The sequence below is a fragment of the Acomys russatus genome, chromosome 28, assembly GCF_903995435.1.
Source record: "Acomys russatus chromosome 28, mAcoRus1.1, whole genome shotgun sequence".
Taxonomy (NCBI): domain Eukaryota; kingdom Metazoa; phylum Chordata; class Mammalia; order Rodentia; family Muridae; genus Acomys; species Acomys russatus.
This window is the reverse complement of record NC_067164.1, coordinates 35,439,596-35,458,482: the sequence shown is the minus strand read 5'-3', so window position 1 is coordinate 35,458,482 and position 18,887 is coordinate 35,439,596. Positions and strand designations below refer to the sequence as shown.

Here is an 18,887-nt window from a genome sequence, read left to right as displayed (position 1 = left end):
CAGTCTTCCCCAGGATTTCAGCGCTTACAGGTGCCCTCTCAGTGTAGCTAGGCAACAGTGGGCCAGGTTTCAAACCAAATATGCTCCCTCTTGAACCAAAACAGTGCTACCTTCCCAGCCTACGGCTCCCCAGGTCTGTTTCTCCAACACCAGGCTCCAGCTCTTTCCCGGGCTAAGCATGGATTGGCGTCTTCTGCTCTCAGGTCCCTGCTGTTTCTCCCACCTCATAAACTCAGGATCAAGGCTGGAACTTCCTCTGTGCCAGCGAGTACTGTCCTAACGCCACCCCAGGAGCCAGCACCTCTGCCAGGTCTTCTTTTTCCCATCTATGGTTCCAGCATCAATCAAGACCAGACCTCACCTGCCTGTTCAATAACAGACCAGCATCTCACCCCCTAGACAAAAATCACTTCCTCTTTAATTGCTGTTAAGATTCACACCACCTGCTTCAGAGGTGACGGGGGCAACCCCTGCCCCCTCTTCACCCCCATCCCCAATTACCTGGTCTTTTGCAAAATATTTTAGCCAGGAAAAAAAAAAAAGAAAAGAAAAGAAAAAAAGACCGGAAACCACTGACACAGACGGCCCAAAGCCTGGGTTGACTAAGGGAGGCAGGGCTGGGCCAGGTAAGTCCGTCTGTCCCACCTCCCCCTCTCTGGGGATGGGGCCAGGACCTTGAAACCCTCCCAACCACTGCACACCCTCTCAGCCCTGGCTGGGAGGGAGCAAAGGTTAGAGAAACAAATCTGGAGCTGCTCCAGTGAGAGAGGGGCTGGACAGAAAGGAATATGGGGGAGGGGGTCCCAAATGTAGGGGTGCCCCCTACCCCAGATCACCACGGGGCGCTGCACAGTCACAGGTACGCAGTCACGGTCACAGACACAACCCGAGAGCACCCCCACCCCACCCCACCCCTGCCCACCCTTGGCTTCCCCTACCCTGAAATGCCCTCCCCTCGCCCCTACCCACCCCATCCCCATGTTGGGGAACAAAGCAATAAATTACAAGGCCCCTCTCTCTAGCCCCCTCGTGTTCCAATCCTTCTCCCCCTACCGCAAGATCGTAAGGGGAAAGACCCAGGCTCTCTGCTTCCCCTGGCTCTTTAGCTTCCATTCACAGGTGAGGGGGTATTTCCACTTCTCATGGTCCCTTTCACGGAAAGGGTTGGGGACCCCTCCACCTCCACGGGCAGCAGGGGTCCTGCCCCTCGCTGCCCTTCCCCCTCACTGGGCAGTGAGATCAGCATGGAAGGGGTGGGGTCCCCAAATTGGTCCCAAATCCCAGGGCTAGTCCTCCTTGTACTAACCCCTCCCTCTGGCATGGCGTTGCCCCAGGAGCCAGCCTGGGTTTCGGCTCCCGCCACCAGATTTTGTAGGCTGCAGGCAGGACTGGATCCCACCCCCCTCCCGCCCCCTAGGGGGCCGAGCTAGCAAGTCCAAGCACCCAGGAGCCTTTACAGGTGCAAGGGCGTGCCCTTCTACGAACACCCAGCAGGTAGACCCAGAGCAATCCAAGTAAGGAAACAGTGAAGTAGGGGCGTGTTGAGCTAGGGTCTCCATGCCTCGCTGGGGAGAGGGAGGTGAGTTTGTGTCTCCTGGGAGGCGTGCGGGACTGTGCCCACGAGGGGGTAGGAAGTGCTCCTGTGGGGCGGGGTGCGGACTGGAGAGGTGAGTGGGTGCATCTGTCCAGTGGTCCACCCGGTGTATAGTCGTGCCCGGCCCGTGCAGGGGTGGGGGGGTGTCTCTCCCCCTGCTGGGCAACTATACCAGCGCGATCGTAGTGTCCACGCGGCCCAAGCTGGCGGCGCTGCTCCGGCGCCTCGGGCTGGGCGTGGCAGTAATGCTGGGGGTGGTGGCCGCGCTGGGCGTGGTGGCTGTGCTACCGCCCTCTCCCGGGCAGCCGTGCTGGAGGAGGATGTCGGCACACAGCTGGCTGCCAGCCTGGCGGGCGTAGAACAGGGCTGTACGGCCCTGAGAATCGCGGGCCGCCACGTCCGCGCCGTACTGCAGAAGTAAAAGGCCCTGTGACCACGCATCATCCAGGGGACCTCCACCGACACGCCGCCCACCCGACACCTCCAGACCCACATCCAGGCTCCCTTTCCCTACCTCTCCGCTCACGTACCCACAACAGCAGCTGTGTGATGACAACGTGGGCGAGCTCGGCTGCCAAGTGCAGCGGCGAGCGGAGCTGTGGGTCCTCCACGCTGGTATCGAGCGGCCCATGTCGCGCGTGGGCCAGAAGCAGCAGTACGGCGGCAACGTCCTGGGCCTGGACAGCGGCCCACAGCTGGCGGCCCAGCGGCTCCTCCGTGGTGCCCAGAGGCGCCAGGAACAGCAGCTGCTCATACTTGGCACGAATCCACGACTCACGCTCCTCCCTGCAAGACCAGGGGCCAAGGGAAAGAGTTGTAGGGGACCTCTAACCAGGATCTCCTAGGAACCGTACACCCTCCACGTTGATCCTCTATCCTCACCGCGAAGAGTCCCGCGTGGGCTTGGCACGGCCCCGAGTGTCGCTCTCCCACACGCGGTTGGCTGTGTCGTTGCCAATGGCGGTCAGCACCAGGGTCAGCTCCCGCGGCCAATCGTCCAAATCTAACGAACGCACGCGGGACAGGTGTGTGCCCAGGTTCCGGTGGATGCCAGAACACTCAATGCAGATGAGTGCACCCAGATTCAAACTGGCCCACGTGGGGTCTGGAGACAGAATACAACAGTAAGACACCCCACCGTTCGTCAGACTGCAGCTTACTCCCTAGCCTGGGATCCCCAGTTCCGTCAGCAGCGCCCTCACTCACTGGGGGCTCCGCAGTCCACACAGGTAGAGTTTCCCTTTGCATTGCGGATTGCCTGGATGGCCACAGCTTCACTTTGGCTGTCAGTGCGCAGCTGCACAGAGCGGAGAGGTTAGACTGACACATCCCGGCACCTCGGACCCTCAGCCACTCCTGCTAAGCCCTCCACAGTCAAAACCTTTACCTTGACCTTGCTGCTCTCACAGCACTGCAGACTGGCCAGTATCTGACTCTCGATGGCCTGGACCCAGGCATCCCGCTCCTCGAAGCTGGCTGCCTCAAAGTGCCACGTCTGACCAGTGCTGGACACAATCAGGAACTCAAAGTTCTCTTCTGGGTGGGTGGATGGGAGAGGTCATGGGGGACAGAGTTCAAACAGGAGGCCTTCCCCAAACCCTTCCTCCCTGAAGTCCTTGGAACCCCTGGGGGGGGGGGACAGTGGAGGGAAGGGAAGCAAAGGGTAGCAAACAGCAGGAAGCCCGAGCACATGCAGGAAGAGGCAGGGCCCACCCCTCCACCCCTCTGCACCCCAGCTTAGCACCCCTCCCAGCTCCCACTTGTTACCTGCTTTATAAATATTTCTTAAACTACCAAAGGATTTTAGTTTCCACATTTTGCGCTTGGCTGGTTTCCCGAAGCGAAGGAGACAGAGATAGAATAGAAAGCACGAGAGAGAAAGAGAGGCCAGGAAAAAGGAAGAGGAGGCGATGGTGACAGAGGGAGAGAGACAGTGACGGAGAGTGCCAGAGACAGAGCAGGGCAGACAGATGGGGAGAGAAAGGAGAACTGTAGTCAGTGGCCCCAGAGCGGGAGTGGAGCGGAAGCCAAGAGCCATGAGAGTAGGCAGGTCTGGAACCCGGATCTGAGCACCCGGAGGAGGATGGGTTCAGGGCAGGGCGGTGGGGTGCTGTGGCCAGAGAGAAACCTGGTCTCTGTGGGGAGTGGGGTGTCAGAATTTGTATAACAGTAGGAAAGGGGCGAGACGCTAGGATGAGGAGCCTGGGGCTTAGACATCAGCAAAACTGGAGAGGGTGATGTGAGGGGCTGTTAAAGGGGGGGGGTGTTAGTGGGTAGGTATAGGGATCAGTAGCCAAGAGCTCTTGGCCAGTCATAGGTTACTGAGAGCAGGGGCTGGGGAAGTCTATATGGACATTGAGTTCAGGGGCTGCAGTCCTAGATTTGGGTGCAGAGGATGGAGTCAGTAGTGCAGGTGAGGGCAGGAACTAGACGGCAGGAACAGAACAAGGGCTGCAAACAGGGCAGGGACAAGAGCTGATTGGCGTCCGTCTGTTTTCCCACTCAGTTATGTGCAGTGGTAGTGACAGTCAGGCATTCAGCTCAGGCACTTTTCCTGCTCCACAGGAGCAAGGTCAGGGGTCCGGGTACAGGGGATGAGGGTCCAGAGTGGAAGTGGCAGTGCACACCGCAGCCTCACCTTCAGCCTGCACAGCTGAGCCTTCTGTCTTAGATGGCGTGGTCAACTTCTTCCTCCTCTGCTTCTTCACCATGGGAGAAGGTGGGGGTTCCCGACTCAGGGGACTCAGGTCTCCAGATGGGGTACAGTCTTAGGGAGGGGGGACACAGTGCCTCAGTTGCCCTTCCATAGACTTCTTTACATCTTGTGTCCTGCCCTGAACTAACTAGCACTTCTCCTCAGCTGGCCCTGTCCAGGAGCCCCCACCCCCACCCAGGATCATTCCTGGGGTGGTGGACAGATGAGTGAGTACTTCAGAGTCAGAACTCAGCTCTCGACTGCAACTTACTGGCCTTGAGACCTTGAGCAACTTAGGCTTCTGGGCCTTAGGTTTTTCATTCCTAAAATGGGGAGTAACAGTCTTGACCTGATAAGTTGTTGTGAGGAACATCTGTTACACTGTCGCTTGTTCATGCATATGTGTATAGTGTGTGTGTGTTTGTGTGTGTGTAATTTGTAGATATAATTTCCAAACATTTCAAACACTGAAGGCTATATACTGGTTAAGTCCCTCAGTTTTTTAAACCTTAGTGCAGAGGTTTTCACCTTCCTAATGCTGCGACCCTTTAATACAGCTCCTCATTATTGTGGTGATCTCCCCAATCATAAAGTTATTTTTGTTGCTATTTCCTTTGGGGGGTTTTTGTTTTGTTTTGTTGGATTTTTGAGATAGGTTCTCTCTGTGTTAGCCTTGGCTATTCTGGACTCACTCTGTAGACCAGGCTGGCCTTGAACTCACTCACAGAGATCCTCCTGCCTCTGCCTCCCAAGTGCTGGGATTAAAGGCATGAGCCACCACGTCCGGCTTGTTGCTATTTCTTAAGTGTAATTTTGTTATTGTTATGAATCATAATATAAGGATGTTTAGAAAGGGGTCGAGACCCATAGGTTGAGAACCACTGCCTTAGAGACACTTCCTGTGGAGTAGAAGCTGAGGTGGTGTGAAGGGGGCAAGAAACCAGGAACCTGAGCTCAGGCAGGCAGGCTGCCTCCGAGTCTAGTTGTCCTCACTGCCACGACAGACGAGGCATATGAGCTTGGTGCCAGTCACCCAGCAGACACCCCTGTGTTCCTTCCCTCACATATTTGTTCCGCTCTAAGCCTCCGCCTTATTTCACTTCCCACCCGCATCCTGTTTGGCTCTGGAAGCCAGGAGATGGAGGGTGGTCCTACTGACCAGTGCTAAGGGCACGGGCCAGATTCCGGTCTGGTTTCAGCAGATGCTTGGATGTCTGGTCTGTTGGAAGCTGCAGGGAACTGGGGCTGGGGCTGGGGCTTGGTGTGGGAGTAGATGCTTCTGTGTTAAGGCGAGAGAGAGGAGACATCAGTGACCCTGCCTCCCGGCCCTCCCTCTTATATGATACCTCTTTACCAGGCCCCACCCCACACAGCCAGGGTAGCACCAACTCCCTCTTCTCCCCATCGCTTTCCTCCATCCCTGACTCTCTCCCTGACCCCTGGTCATGGGCCCCACTCACCTGGGCCTTCACCCATCTGCACGGTGCTCATGTCCTTGACCAACCCATTGATGCTGGCTGAGGGGCCAAAAGCAGAGATAGCCCTTGGGGGCCGCTTGCCTGGGACTTTGACTGTTGTTCGTAGCAAGTCCATCTCTTTACCATGTGTACTGTGGATGTAATCCTGCAGAGAGGTACAGTACAGGGTTGAGGGTGCGTGGGTGGGTGGTTCTGGTCTTTGAGAGTGCTGAGAGTTAGGCAGTAATACAGGATAGAAAGGGGCTCTGGAGCCGGGTGGTGGTGGTGCACAGCTTTAATCCCAGCACTCGGGAGGCAGAGGCAGGCGGATCACTGTGAGTTTGAGGCCAGCCTGGTCTACAAAGTTAGTCCAGGACAGCCAAAACAGAGAGACTCTGTCTTGAAAAAAAAAAATAAATAAATAAATAAATAAATAAATAAATAAATAAATAAATAAATAAAAGGGCCTCGGGAGCTGACTGGGATGGGCCTATAGGGAGTAGACCTGTCAGACTTGGCCTGGAAGTAGTCCCTGAATGGTCGGCCAGGGACAGGCCCGTCCTTGCTACTTTCCCTCAAGAATCCAAGTTCCTGAGGACAAGCAGTTTATCCTCTGTCCCCAGCATGGGCAAGGGTGGGCTCTAAACTGGCATGATGAGCCTAAGAGAACAGGATTGGTGATGTGGGGACTTGCCAGAGGCAAAGAAAGAACTAGAGGGTCACACCCCCAAGGTTTTCCGTGTGAACCATGCCTGCTACTCACGTTAATGCTGGGGTGGTAGAGTAGAAAGCCATTACTGGACAGAGTCACATACTTCTTTTTCCATTCTTTGTTCAAGGAGTTGCCACTTCTCTTTAGCAGGAAGCTCTGGAGAACAGGAAGATATGTGGGAGACAAGCCAGCCGGGAGCAGCTGCTTTGCACCCTTTCTTTGGCTCCTAAACCTCTTACCTGCTTAATGGGGATGGCTCGCCCACTGCCTGTTGTCTCTCCTCGGCTGTCTAGGCTGCGCTTCTCAGAATCACTGCCCCGGCGGTTCTAGAATGGTTGTTGGAATTAGCCAGTGGGTGGGTGGGATACAGTGATGGAAGGATGGTGAAAGAAAGAGGAAGCGCCGGACACAGAGGTCCAGAGGCTAAGAACGATGGGCAGGCAATAGCACAGAAGGAAAAGAAGGTTCAGCATGCCCAATACCGCAAAAAGGCTGGTCCTTCGCTTGGCTGCTCTGTGCAGAGACCCTGGGGTGCTCAACCCAGCCACTGAGGCTGCCTCCGCCCGGAGCTCCCGGTGTCCAACGTTGGGTGAGGATGGGAGGGAGGAAGCATAATCGCTTGTGTGGCCCCCGTTACTGGCCTGGAAGCACACAGAGGGGTCAGCAGAGCTAGCATCCGTGCCCACCAAGCTCAGCTGACTTCCCGCTATGGGACATTCCCTCCTGTCACTGTTATCCACTCATACTGCCACCAGCAACACATATCTTCCCCAGCACCGTCACACTGCTTTACTTTTCTTTTTTTAACAAGTTTGACTTCCCAAGTATTATGCGGTGCAACAGCGCAGGTAACCTGAGTCGGGGAAGGCAACTTGCTTAAACGTCACAAATGGCACCCCAAGCCTGGCTGATTTGCTGATCTCCAGTTCAATGCTACTTTCCCCCCTTCTTTTTCTTTTTTTTGGGGGGGGGATTGAGACAGGGTTTCTCTGTGTAGCTCTAGCTGTCCTGAAACTCGCTCTGTAGACCAGGCTAGCCTTGAACTCAGAATGCTTCTGCCTCCCAAGTGCTGGGATTAAAGGCGAGCATCACCACTGCCTGGCCTCAATATTTATTTCTTTCTTTTAAGATTTATTTAAAGCTGGGCATGGTGGTGCACGCCTAGAAATCCCAACACTTGAAAGGCAGAGGCAGGCATATCTCAGTATGTTCCAGGCCAGCCTGGTCTACAAAGCAAGTCCAGGATAGCCAGGGCTACAGACAAAACTGTCTTCAAAACAAAAGAAAAGAAAACAGATTAATTTATTTGGGCTGGAGAGAGGGCTCAGCAGTTAAGAGCACTGGCTGCTCTTCCAGAAGTCCCTGAGTTCAGTTCCCAGCAACCACATGGTGATTCATAACCATCTGTAATATGATCTGGTGCCCTCTTCTGGTGTGCATGAAGACAGTGTACGCATACATAAAATAAATAAATCTTTTTTTTAAAAAAAGATTGTTTTTTAAAAAAGATTTTTTATTTGCGTATATGAACACTTTGTTTGCAGGTACACTTGCATGTCAGAAGAGGGCATCAGATCCCAGCATAGATGGTTGTGAGCTACCATGTGGTTGCTGGGAATTGAACTCAGGACCTCTGGAAGAGCAGCCAGTGCTCTTAACCTCTGAGCCACCTCTCTTCTAATCCCACCCATCTCCTAGCTCCTGAGTTTGACATTAGCCCCTGGCACCCCAACTCACCTGGCCCGCAACAGGGGTGGAAGCAGCTGAATGGCTAGGCGAGCTGGGCAGGGACTTGCAGGCGGCCAGGAGTTGTTGCTGTTTACGCAAGGTCACCACTTTCTGGGCCACTGAAGTAAAGGGGAGGTGAGGGAGTCATGAGCAGCAAAGATAACCATGTACTCCTCTAAGATGCCCCAACTACCCTGTCACTGGGGCTTCCATGACACCCATGGCCTCACCAGATCCTCCAGCCCAGAAACAATCTGGGAGTTAACTGACATTTCCATAGGCCTCCTAGACCCCTCCTGCCTCTCAGGGGCCAACTCCTGTCACTGGGAAACACAGAACCGGATACTGGGCCTCTGGAGTACCACAGGATCTCTAGCTTTTCACTGTCACCTGCTGGGGCCTCCCACACTCACCCTCCTGGAAGACCCGGTCCACGTTGAGCCCATAGGTCGCGCAGGTCTCATAGTAGCTGCAGCGCTTCATGTCTGTGCACAGAGCCCTAGCGCGAGCATCACCCACCACTCGAGGAGAGGACGCACTGATCCTGTCTAAGTGGACAGGAAAGGGGCAGGGCTGGTAAGGGCCCTTCCTCCAATGTTTGTGATCCCCTCTGTCATGTGTTTGGAGCCCAGTTAGATCTAGAAGTAGGGTGTGGGAGGACATCTGTCCTCAGGTGGACAGTTATTGTGTGAGGCCTGGGCCTAGACAAAGTTCAGTCAGCCTCTGTGTGTGTCTGTCTATATGTGTGTCTGTATGTCTGTGTCACATGTGTCTGTCCATGTAAGTGTCTGTCTCTGTGTGTGTCTATGTCGTATGTGTCTTTCTCTATGTGTGTCTCTGTGTCTGTGTGTTTGTATGTGTCATGTTTGTCTGTGTGTCTATGTCATATGTGTCTGTGTCATGTTTGTCTGTGTCATGTTTGTGTGTCTATGTCATATGTGTCTGTCTGTGTGTGTCTGTGTGTCTGTATGTGTCATGTTTGTCTGTGTGTCTATGTCATATGTGTCTGTCTGTGTGTGTCTGCATGTTTCACCAAAGCTTCCTGACGATGGCTGAGACGCACAGGTGATAAATGTCCTGAAAACTCACTGACCGTGAGACCTAAGTGAGAGGACACCTGGCCTGGGAACTAACAAGTTGAATGCCTATAGGTAACAGGTGGGCTGCTCATTCTAGAGGCAAGAGACAGGTGGGAGGCCTGCACCTGCAGCAGCATGTGCAGCCAGCCACAAGGAGCATCCCGCCAGCTGGACAAGGATGGGTAGTGGCAGCATCCCTCCTGTTGTGGAACGCTTCTGAGCCACTATGAGGAGGACTGAAAACTTTTGGCACTCCTGATTTCCTTGTTTCCTCTGTTTGCAGAGAGATGTCTTTTAAACAGTGTCAGCCTGACCCATCTGAAGGGAAAGGCTTTCTAGCCACATGAGAACTTGACATTTTCTCTGTGTCCCACGGTAATGGCATCAGAAATGGTGATGTGAGCACAAGGTAAGGAACAGAGATGGCCATTACGGCTGTCCTTCCCTCCCAGACTGTCCACTTTCCTCTGCTCAGACCTTGTCTGGCTCTTTGCTTCCTTATTTGGACATCAGGCTCCCTCTAGAGGGCTGTTGGAATCTAAAGAGCCAGTCCCGACACCTTGCCAATTTATCAACCAGGGTGGCCTCCACTTCTCCATCTTACCTTGGGTCCCAATCAGAGCCAGGGCCAGACCTCCTCGTCCCTCCCCACGAAGGGAGCTCAGCTGCCCATGGAGACGGCTCACAGCCTGGAAGCTGTTCTCATCCTCCAGGCTGAAGACGAAGATCACAGCGTCCACCCAGCCTGAGAACTTGCAGGGGATGAGAGGGCAAACAGAGGGTCATACAGGACACCCACTCTGCTTACCACTCAGAGGGGCTCCTAGCAAGGGGGGGGGGAGAGGGGGTGACCCTAGCCGGCCTACTATTGCCACTGCCTCCATGCCTCACCTTGGCATCGGGTGCTCCTGCTTCCTCCCGGATCAGCACCAGGTGGGTCTGCCCATCCACCAACATCTCCTTCTTGTACTGCTCGCCTGCCCAGAAGAGTTAAGAAGTTTGATAGGTCAGAAGGAGACAGGTCACCAAGCCTTCCACAGGCCCTGAACTTTAGCTGTTGTGCCATCCTGGTACCTGCCCCAGGCACTGGTCTTGCTGCTGGGTCCCTGGTCCCCCAGCCTTAGCTCACTGTAGCTCCCAGGAACTTACTCTCAGTCTTCTCCAGCACCTGGTATGAACCCGTGAGGAATCTGTGGATGAGGGAAGATTTCCCACTCCTGACATCACCCAGCACACCCTAACGGAGAGACGTGGAGGACAGTAGGAGTTAAGAAAGGGCCCAGCACTTGGGAGGCAGAGGCAGACAGATCGCTGTGAGTTCGAGGCCAGCCTGGTCTACAAATCGAGTCCAGGACAGCCAAGGCTACACAGAGAAACCTTGTCTCAAAAAACAAAACAAAACAAAAAAACAAAACAAAACAAAAAACCAAAAAAAAAAACAAAAAAAAAGAAAAGGCAAGAAGTTGGCTTTGCTAGTGCTAGATGCTAGAGACTGGCAGCATCAGGCCACCAAATAAGGACCTCCAAGGCTCCCAGTCTGCTGGAAAGAGAAGGGCTTTCCATGGAAAGAAACGGTCCCAAGGCCGATAGGCCATAAACTGAACAATGCCCATTTTGTGTGTTGTTTAGTAAACACATTAAACTTGTTTGTGTAGCATGGCATAAGCCTAGACATCAATTGAATGTTTTACTCAGAGAGTTCTTGGTTCTCTCATGGAGTGGAGTGGTGAAGGGAGAGAATTAAGAGTTCCGAGGGAGCCGGGCAGTGGTGGCGCACGCCTTTAATCCCAACACTCGGGAGGCAGAGGAAGGTGGATTCCTGAGTTCGAGGCCAGCCTGGTCTACAATGCGAGTCCAGGACAGGCAAGGCTACACAGGGAAACCCTGTCTCGAAAAAACAAACAAACCAAAAGAGTTCTGAGGGGCAGGCAAACCTTTCCTACAAGCCAAAAGGCTGGGTTACCTACCAGGCGAAGCTCAGGAATTGAGCGGCTCAAAGTCCATTCCTGGCTATTGACCACAGCTTCTGAAAAGAGAAAGGTACAGTTAAGGGAGACTCGACCTAGGAGGATTCTTCACCCTCTGCCACTCTCTTTTCTGAGGAGCTCACCTAACCCCTAGGGCCCTGCCTACACTGGCTAAGGTCTGAGAGTGGTCCCCAGTCCTCCCATCCCAGCCGCTCTCTGCACAGCTGTTGCCACCACTCAGCGGTTGCTTAGCAACAGAGCTAGCAAGACAAAAATACTTCAGTTTGCATCTCCCTTAAACACAAGCCGGAACGTGGGTCCTTGCCCCAGACCAGACCAAGACTTTACTAGCAACGATTGTCCTCCCACTACAGAGACTAGAGTGTCCCCGGTGACATTCTTGGGGCAGATCCAAGAAGGGAAGGCCTGGGTCCTAAAGTGGAGTGGGTCTTCTTCCATCTCCTTTTCACGGGAGAGAAGATTGGTGAGGGGTTCCCTGCCCTTTTTCAAGGTCAGTGGCACAGGTAGTCCTAACCCTTCTCCATCCGCCAAGGGGACAGAACTTGGATTTTCCTCTGCCTACATCTCCAAGGCCTCCAAAAGAACGGGTGTGTGTGTGTGGGGGGGGGGGGTGTTAAAGCTCAATCCCCTGGCAGAAAGAAATCACCGGCCTGGGGAGAAAAGATTCTCCTTGCGCCCGCCGGGTCCAGCCCCCGCGCCTGACACTGGCCGGACGTTCCCGGGGCGCCGCAGCTGCGGCGGGAACTCGGGGATCCGGAGCCATCTGCTCCCACCCGCTCCGGAGCCAAACCCCGGGTCCGCCCCCGCTTCCAGACCCGCCTCCTCTTCGGGGGAACGTGAGCGGAACCCAGTTGTCGGTCGCACCCCCCACCCCACGCGCCCGTCTCTACCAGTTGGAAAATAATAAAAGCACCCCTCCGGAGAAAGAAATAAATAAGGCTGCTTCCCTGTATGGCCTCCCAAGTCTCCCGGGGTAAGAATTGTCTTTGAAGCAGTTCCGCCCCCTGACTCACTCCGGGGTCAGCCCCGGGCGGGTTTCAACGCCGCCGTGGGGCGGGGGTGGGTAGTGCGGGAAGCCAGGCTTCCTATCTACCCCCCTTCTCAGTTCACATTTAAATCTGCACGTTCCAACCCCCGCTCACTCAAGAACCGCCCAATCCACCTTTCAGTGCTTGGAAAAGCCACCAGCCGGCTCTCAAGCCAGGAGACCGGTCTCTGGCGAGGAACTGCCTACAAGGTCACCGCCACACCACCTGTGCCAGTTACTCCGGGGAAACTGAGGTTTCCACATTCCCTGCACCTCCAATGTCCCCTCCACAGAAGGCAAACCTATATCGCCTTGCTTCCAGGATCCAACCAGGGCTGGGGTTGGGGTCTGCGGCCTCGGTGGGAGTGATTTTCTACAGTAGACTTGAACCATAGCATCCCAGGAAGCACAGACGCTACGGAAAACAGCCAAGACCTCTTCCTATCCTTGGCCTTAGCTCTTGGTAAAGGAGCGAGCCTAGCTCCTCCCCCCACCCAAGAGAAAAGCTCCCCTCATTGTTGCACAGCGTCCCCCACCCCACCCCAAGTAAACATCCAGGTGTCTCAGGCCCCTACCCTTCCTACTCACTAGGGGAGGCGCGTAGCTCTGCGCCCAGCAGCTCCCTGGACCCGCTGCTGGAAGACATGCCTTGGGGTCCGGGAAGGGGCCCAGGGCCAGGAGGCCCCCCTGTGCTCTTGGTGAAGATACCGCTGATAAACTTGAGCATCTTGCGGTCACGAGTGGAGGCTCGGCCGCCCTCCCGGCCCCTTTTCAACCCTGGAGCTGGTGGTTCCAGAGTGATAGGGGGTGCAGACCCGAGGGCCTGCGTGGAGGCGGCAGTTATAGAAGTGGCTGGAACTGGGGTTGCTGGCACGGTGAGAGGAGGAGAGCCGGCAGTGGGTCCTGGGTGCAAGTCACTATTGTCCAAGGTCTTACTCTTGCCTTTCCGAGGGGAGAGCTTCCCTCTCGCTCCAGCCCCAGTCCCGACCCCTCCAGGGGTCGTAACTGCAGAGCCCCCTCCCCCGCCGGCCGCAATGGTAGAAGCTCCAGTCCCGGCGGTGCTCTTTGACCCCTTGACCCTGGGCTTGCCCTCGCTTTCGGGCCATGACAGGCGGCTACCGGCGCCCTTGCCCCCGCCGGCTTTGGCTCCACTAGTGGTCACGGTCTTGAAAGGCTTGGGAGCCGGTGGAGGAGGCGCCACCTTGAGCCTTCGGCTGCCGGTGCCAGGATGCGGGGAGGACGAGCCCGGAACGCCGCCACCTGTCCGGCCTTCAGGTTCTGGACCCCCCCAGCTCGGGCTGCTGAGTAGAGGGCGCCGGGAGGAAGAGGGGGCGCCCCCGGGCTTGGAGTCCGGGCTCAGCCCCCCGGAGAGTGGGGGTCCCGGAGGGGCGGCCCAGAGAGACAGTCGGCGGCCCGGAGCTGGGGAGACCGGGCGAGCCGGACTGGCCGGAGCAGGGGACAGCGCGGGGGGCTCCGCGCCCCCGGCGCCCGCGCTGCTGGTGCTGATCCACAGCGCATCCTGCCGGTGGAAGAGACGCTCATGCCGCTTCTTGCCGGGTTCCTCCGCGCCTCGGGGGCTGCCAGGATCTCGGGGCTCGGAGCCTCTGGCCCCGGGGGCGCCGGCCGCGGCTGCAGACGGAGAAGGTGGCGGCGGAGGTACCGACTCGAGCTTGACCAGGGTCAGCGAGATGAGGTAGGTCGTTGTCCGGCGCTGAAGCGCGCCCGCGCCCCGGCTCATGGGGCCCGGAGACCCCCGAGCTGGGGAGGGGAGGGGACTCCCCGGGACTGCCTCAGGGGGGCCCAGCCATGGGGCCGCCCTGCTCGCTGCCCCCAGCCCTCGGACCCCGCTGAGCCCCCGGCCCGGCTCCGCTGTCGCCGCCGCCTCCGCCGCCTCCTCTTGCGCCCCCCTCCCATCACATGGGGCGCCCCCTCCCCATGCTCCCCGCCCTGTGCCCCCACCCCCTTGGAGCCCCGGGACCTTAGTGCTGCTCCAGGGAGGCGCGCCGGACCGTGCACCCCAGCCTGGGTGGGGGCGCTGAGATGGGCGGAGGAGGGTGGGGAGGACAGTAGTGGGGGCAAATGGGATGAAGGAAAAAGGGGCAGAAAAGGGGACTGGGGGCTGAGGGAGAAGCACCGGTGAGGGGAAGGCAGGGGCGGGAATGCGGACTCAATGGGCAGAGGCCGCGGATGCAGTAGGAAAGGGGGGGTCTTGAGGGTAGGAGACTAGTGAGGCTGTCTGTGCGGGGGATTCGCAGGAGCACGGAAAGGATGCAAGGGATGGAGATATTAGAAGCGGTGAGGGAGGAAACAGGGAACAGGAGCGGGTAGGAACCCACGGGTCTGGGGTCTGGGAGGGGAGGGGCGTGGATCTTGGAGAAGAGTCCGGGTGGGGGGGCTCGCCGGGGATCCGCTCGGTCCGGATGCGCGTTGTGTCCGGGCGCTCCCCTCACATTGAGGAGGAGGCGGCCCGCGGGCCCCCCCATCCCATCTCTTACCCCCCCCCCCAACCCCAGCACCGCTGTCTGCTAAGGCAGTACAAAATCCAGGACTGGATTTTCCTCCCAAAACCTGGACTGGATTTCCTGGGACTTGGATTCACCTCCGTCAACTACCTAGCCCCCGCCTTTCTCACACCAAGATTAGGGAACACGAACGTGTGACATTTAGGGACAAAGGTAAAAACTGATCTATTGGCTGGACAGGTACAGGGAACAGAGGGAACTCTCTTTTGGCCTCTGTCAACTCTGCGGAAGCTGAAATGGGAAAGTGAGGAGCCCTGAAATCCCTTCCCAGGACCCCCATTCTTTGCCTTCTGGGGGGTACCTGAATGAGTCTTTCTCATCGTCCAGTTCCATCTCCCACCCCCACTCCCACCCCATACTGAATACTTTCACAGCACTGCGACTTGGGCTGATTGTCCCAAAGTGAACTTGGAAAGTGTTCCCCAGGGATGGGGACAAACAAGGAACTTAGCAGGGTAGGAAGGGAGGGGGTTGCCTCCGGAGGGGGGAGACAACGAAGGCTTCGGAGACTCAGCTGCAGCGTGAGTCAAAGGCCCCAGCTCAAGGTGGAAGAAATACATCTACCGATTGACACACACACACCCCCATTCCAAAATGCATCTAGTCTCCATAGCAACCGTAGCTCCAAGTGTGCCTCAGAAGCAGCAGCGGGGGTAAGCGGAGAGGAGGAATCGGTGTGTAGGATGGGTGGGAGACCAATCAGGGGACGCTGGTTAGTGAAGGCAACTACTGTCACACCTGGTTTCCCACCTGCGGGGGATTTTGCTCCCTGGACACAAGGGACCCCCCTCAGTTGAGGCATCGGGAGCCCGGTCTTTAGGTGTTTCCGTTCATTCTCCTGAGCTCTATGTATTACAGCAGGTTAAAAGGGGGTTGGGGGTGACGGTGTGAATGGACAGTATTTGCGCCGTGTCCCCGCCCCTTTAGGGGCTTTGGAGTTCAAGGCTTTGTCCTCCAGAAGGACAGAGAAACATGAGCCTGTGCAGAAGAGAGACTGAGATCCCCCGTGAAGGGAGGAGGGGGGTGGGCTGGAAGGAAGAAGGTCCCTCTGAAGCCTTGGAGACCTCTGCCCGAGATCTGGAGCCTTGGCGGTCCTTTGATTTGGCGTCCCACCCTCTTGACGCGGCTGAGACTATAATAAGTGCTGCCGTGGGCGGCTCTTGGAGGCAGGAGCCAGCACTATGATCGGCCTGGTAGGGGTAAGGGTTGGGGGCCGAAGGGATGGGGAGTCCTCTGTTCTCCAGAGACCCGTACCCACTCTCTCCCAGATCCTATCTTGGAGGTCAGTGGTTTCTTAGGGAGTGCCCTTCAAACCAGATGACACCGTCCTCAGGACAGGAGACCCACCCTAGTTTTTCATGACAGAGACAATTCCATAAAGGGGAATTGTTAGCTATTTAATATTTGGGGGGAGGGGCAGCCTCAGTTTTTCTTTATATTAAGTAGGAACAGAATTCCGCCTCAGAGTAGAACAAATTACTTATGAAAAGTACTTACAAAAAGGGTCTTGCCAGGTGAGGTGGTGCACCCTTTTGAGAAAGCTGAGGCAGGAGGATAGCTGAAAGTTTAAGGCCAGCCTGAGCTACACAATGGTAGCCTGGGATAGACAGCAGGATCCAAACCCAATCTCAAAAAAAAGGTAGTGTTGGACCAAAATTGTAGAATGGTAGAGCCTGGTGTGTAGGAGGCCTGGAGGCCCTGGGTTCTATCCCCAGCAAACACACACCACACAAAACAATATGGAGGGACAGTCGCCTCGATGCCCATTCTCTCTTTACCATCGTTTGTAAGATTTTGTTAGCTGCTTATTACGTAGCCAAATCTGAGGCTGGTTTCGGACTTGCTGTGTAACCGAGGCTGCCCTAGACTGTAATGCTAGGATTGCTCAGTGTGTCCCCATCACACTAGCCCTCTCTCCCCCTTTCTAGGGCGATGGGGAGTTTCTTTGCCTGGTCCCAACCCCACGCTATTTTAGACTGAGGTGGGAATCTAGAATTTCTCCCCAGCCGGTTCTGTAGACCACCCCCACCAGGTCTCGCTCTGGAGATCAGGGAAGACCCAGGCACGGTTCCTATCAAAGGGTAGGGTGCAGGAGCTGAGACACTAGCTTCAGAAGGCTGGAGACAAGAGAGAGAGAGAGAGAGACGCAAAGGGAATGGGACTCTCCCACTGAAAAATGAAACAACGAACCCTTCCTCCAAATTGTGCCTTGGTGTCAGAAGGTATCCTTGATAGAAAGTGTTTGTTTATTTATTTTTTTTTTTTTGACGCCCCCTTCTGGGAGAAGTAGCTAAGGACGGAGAGGACTGATAATTAGACGGACCAGGATCTGAAGGAGGATGGGCTCCTGCCTGACACAACTGACAAACAAGGAAGCCTGCTGCTCTGAGTTCTTGGGCATCCAGACATGGATGAAACATAACAGGACCCCCAGGTCCTCAGTGGGCCTTGTGAATGGAGGACAGACTTGCCAGGGCCCCACCACAGGATCCAAGGCTACAGTGGGCAGGAGGATGTGGCGGATGGTGTTGCCATGACAGCACTTCCTCCCTGTGTTGTCATCACTTACTCTAATGGCACTAAGGAGGCAGAGAGGAAGGAGGTAGAGAGAAAGACAAGACCGGGAGCACAGAAGGAGAGGAGACTGAGGCAAGCCCTGGGGACCTCGCCGCACCAGAGCTGTACAAAGCATGGGAGTTTTAAGGGTTAGTGTATCTGAAAACCCGACACTCTTGGTGTAACACACACATAGGCACGCACACCCATGCATGTACACTAGACACTTTCTTAGGGGTGTAACACGCGCACGTACAGGCATGCACGTTCTCTGTGTGTTTCTCCACAGCTGGAGAACAGGAGGTCACTGATCTCTAGTGGGTCCTGGGAATGAACACAGTGTAGTGACTCCCAGAACCTCCTGCCCTGGCTGTTTCCTGTTCTAGACTCCTCAGGCAAGGACTAATGGGTCTTGTATGTCTCTCACAGTCTCTGTCCCCAATGCTATCCACTCCCTACTGCCAAGAAGGTCAGCTCCACAGTGACCTGCATTTTGTTCAGATGGAGTTTTGGACAGAGGAATAATAATACCCAAACACACACACACACACACACATGCCTTTCTCTCCATCCTCCAGATGTCTTCTTCCTAGCTCCATCTTAAGAACTAGGAAGTGGCTGCTTGAACCATGAGAAACTATGTTAAGACACAGGTAAGCATTTCTGTATCCCGTGCTGGTCCCCCAAAGCAGCCAAGTCAGGGATCGATGCATCTCTTACCTCGTATGCTGTCCAGTGAGGCCTGGATCCCGTCTCGGAGTTCAGGGTCACCCACTCTCTCTGCCAGCTTCCTGAGTCGGCTTAGAGCCTGCTTAGCCACCTCATGTCGCCTGACTTCTGCTCTTACTGTGGCTATAGCCAACTGCCTGTGGGCATGCATGTTGCGCAGACCCGCCTTGCCAGACTAACAACCACCTCTGGCCCTGAAGCCCATGACCCCACACCCCCAAAACTTCAGAAGGCCCCTTCTGCTGTTCCTCAGAACTCCTCTACCCTGCCCGCCCTTCCGTCTGTCGGCCTCACTTCCTGACTGGTGAGCTTCAAACCCACAACCCTCACAGTACTACCTCTCACACCTCCTGCCCCCTCTAGCGTTGGCTCTTCAGCTCTGACAGCCAGTCCCGGTTAGGATTGCTCAATCAAGTGAATGAAGCAACCTTAATAAGAGTTCTCACAGCCCCTGTGGGAGGTAGCTAATTAAGATAGGCATGTAGTGGCACACGCCAGTAGGATTTGCTGAAAGAGAGATAGAGGCAGGAAGATCATGAGTTCAAGACCAATCTTGCAGGGTATGGGGCCAGGGAAAGATGGGCTAATGGTATCACAATTAGAATTCCCGAGTCTTGGTGATTTTCAATTTTGTCTCAGAATAGCACAGAAATCCACGTAGCCTTGGTCTGTCACCACAGCCTTCATGTGCTTGTGTACCGTTAGCTACAGCCAGCAAAGCTACGGCTCACACTTCTAAATACCAAGAGCTTGGTTCCCAGTGATTCGTTAATCTCTCTACCCATTCCTATAGCCTCCCC

The 18,887-nt window shown here is 55.6% G+C and overlaps 1 protein-coding gene across 3 annotated transcripts; it reads right to left on the bottom strand.

Moving 5' to 3' along the window:
* Positions 1 to 1,129: 1,129 nt before the first annotated feature.
* On the bottom strand, positions 1,130 to 18,338 carry Agap2 (ArfGAP with GTPase domain, ankyrin repeat and PH domain 2). Of its 3 annotated transcripts, XM_051170247.1 has the most exons (19): positions 12,869 to 14,147; positions 11,233 to 11,291; positions 10,415 to 10,502; positions 10,157 to 10,242; positions 9,870 to 10,017; positions 8,600 to 8,734; positions 8,196 to 8,305; positions 6,941 to 7,099; positions 6,698 to 6,784; positions 6,510 to 6,614; positions 5,750 to 5,912; positions 5,449 to 5,568; positions 4,233 to 4,361; positions 3,362 to 3,421; positions 2,982 to 3,130; positions 2,801 to 2,891; positions 2,477 to 2,699; positions 2,125 to 2,380; positions 1,130 to 2,003 (listed from the first exon to the last, which is right to left on the bottom strand). In XM_051170247.1, exons 1-19 carry the CDS (start codon positions 14,016 to 14,018, stop codon positions 1,761 to 1,763), a joined length of 3,561 nt encoding a protein of 1,186 aa, XP_051026204.1. In that variant the 5' UTR covers positions 14,019 to 14,147; the 3' UTR covers positions 1,130 to 1,760. The 3 variants fall into 3 exon arrangements, with proteins under 3 accessions (XP_051026204.1, XP_051026206.1, XP_051026205.1); XM_051170249.1 differs by lacking the exons at positions 3,362 to 3,421; positions 12,869 to 14,147 and adding an exon at positions 18,079 to 18,338; XM_051170248.1 differs by lacking the exon at positions 3,362 to 3,421.
* Positions 18,339 to 18,887: the final 549 nt, after the last annotated feature.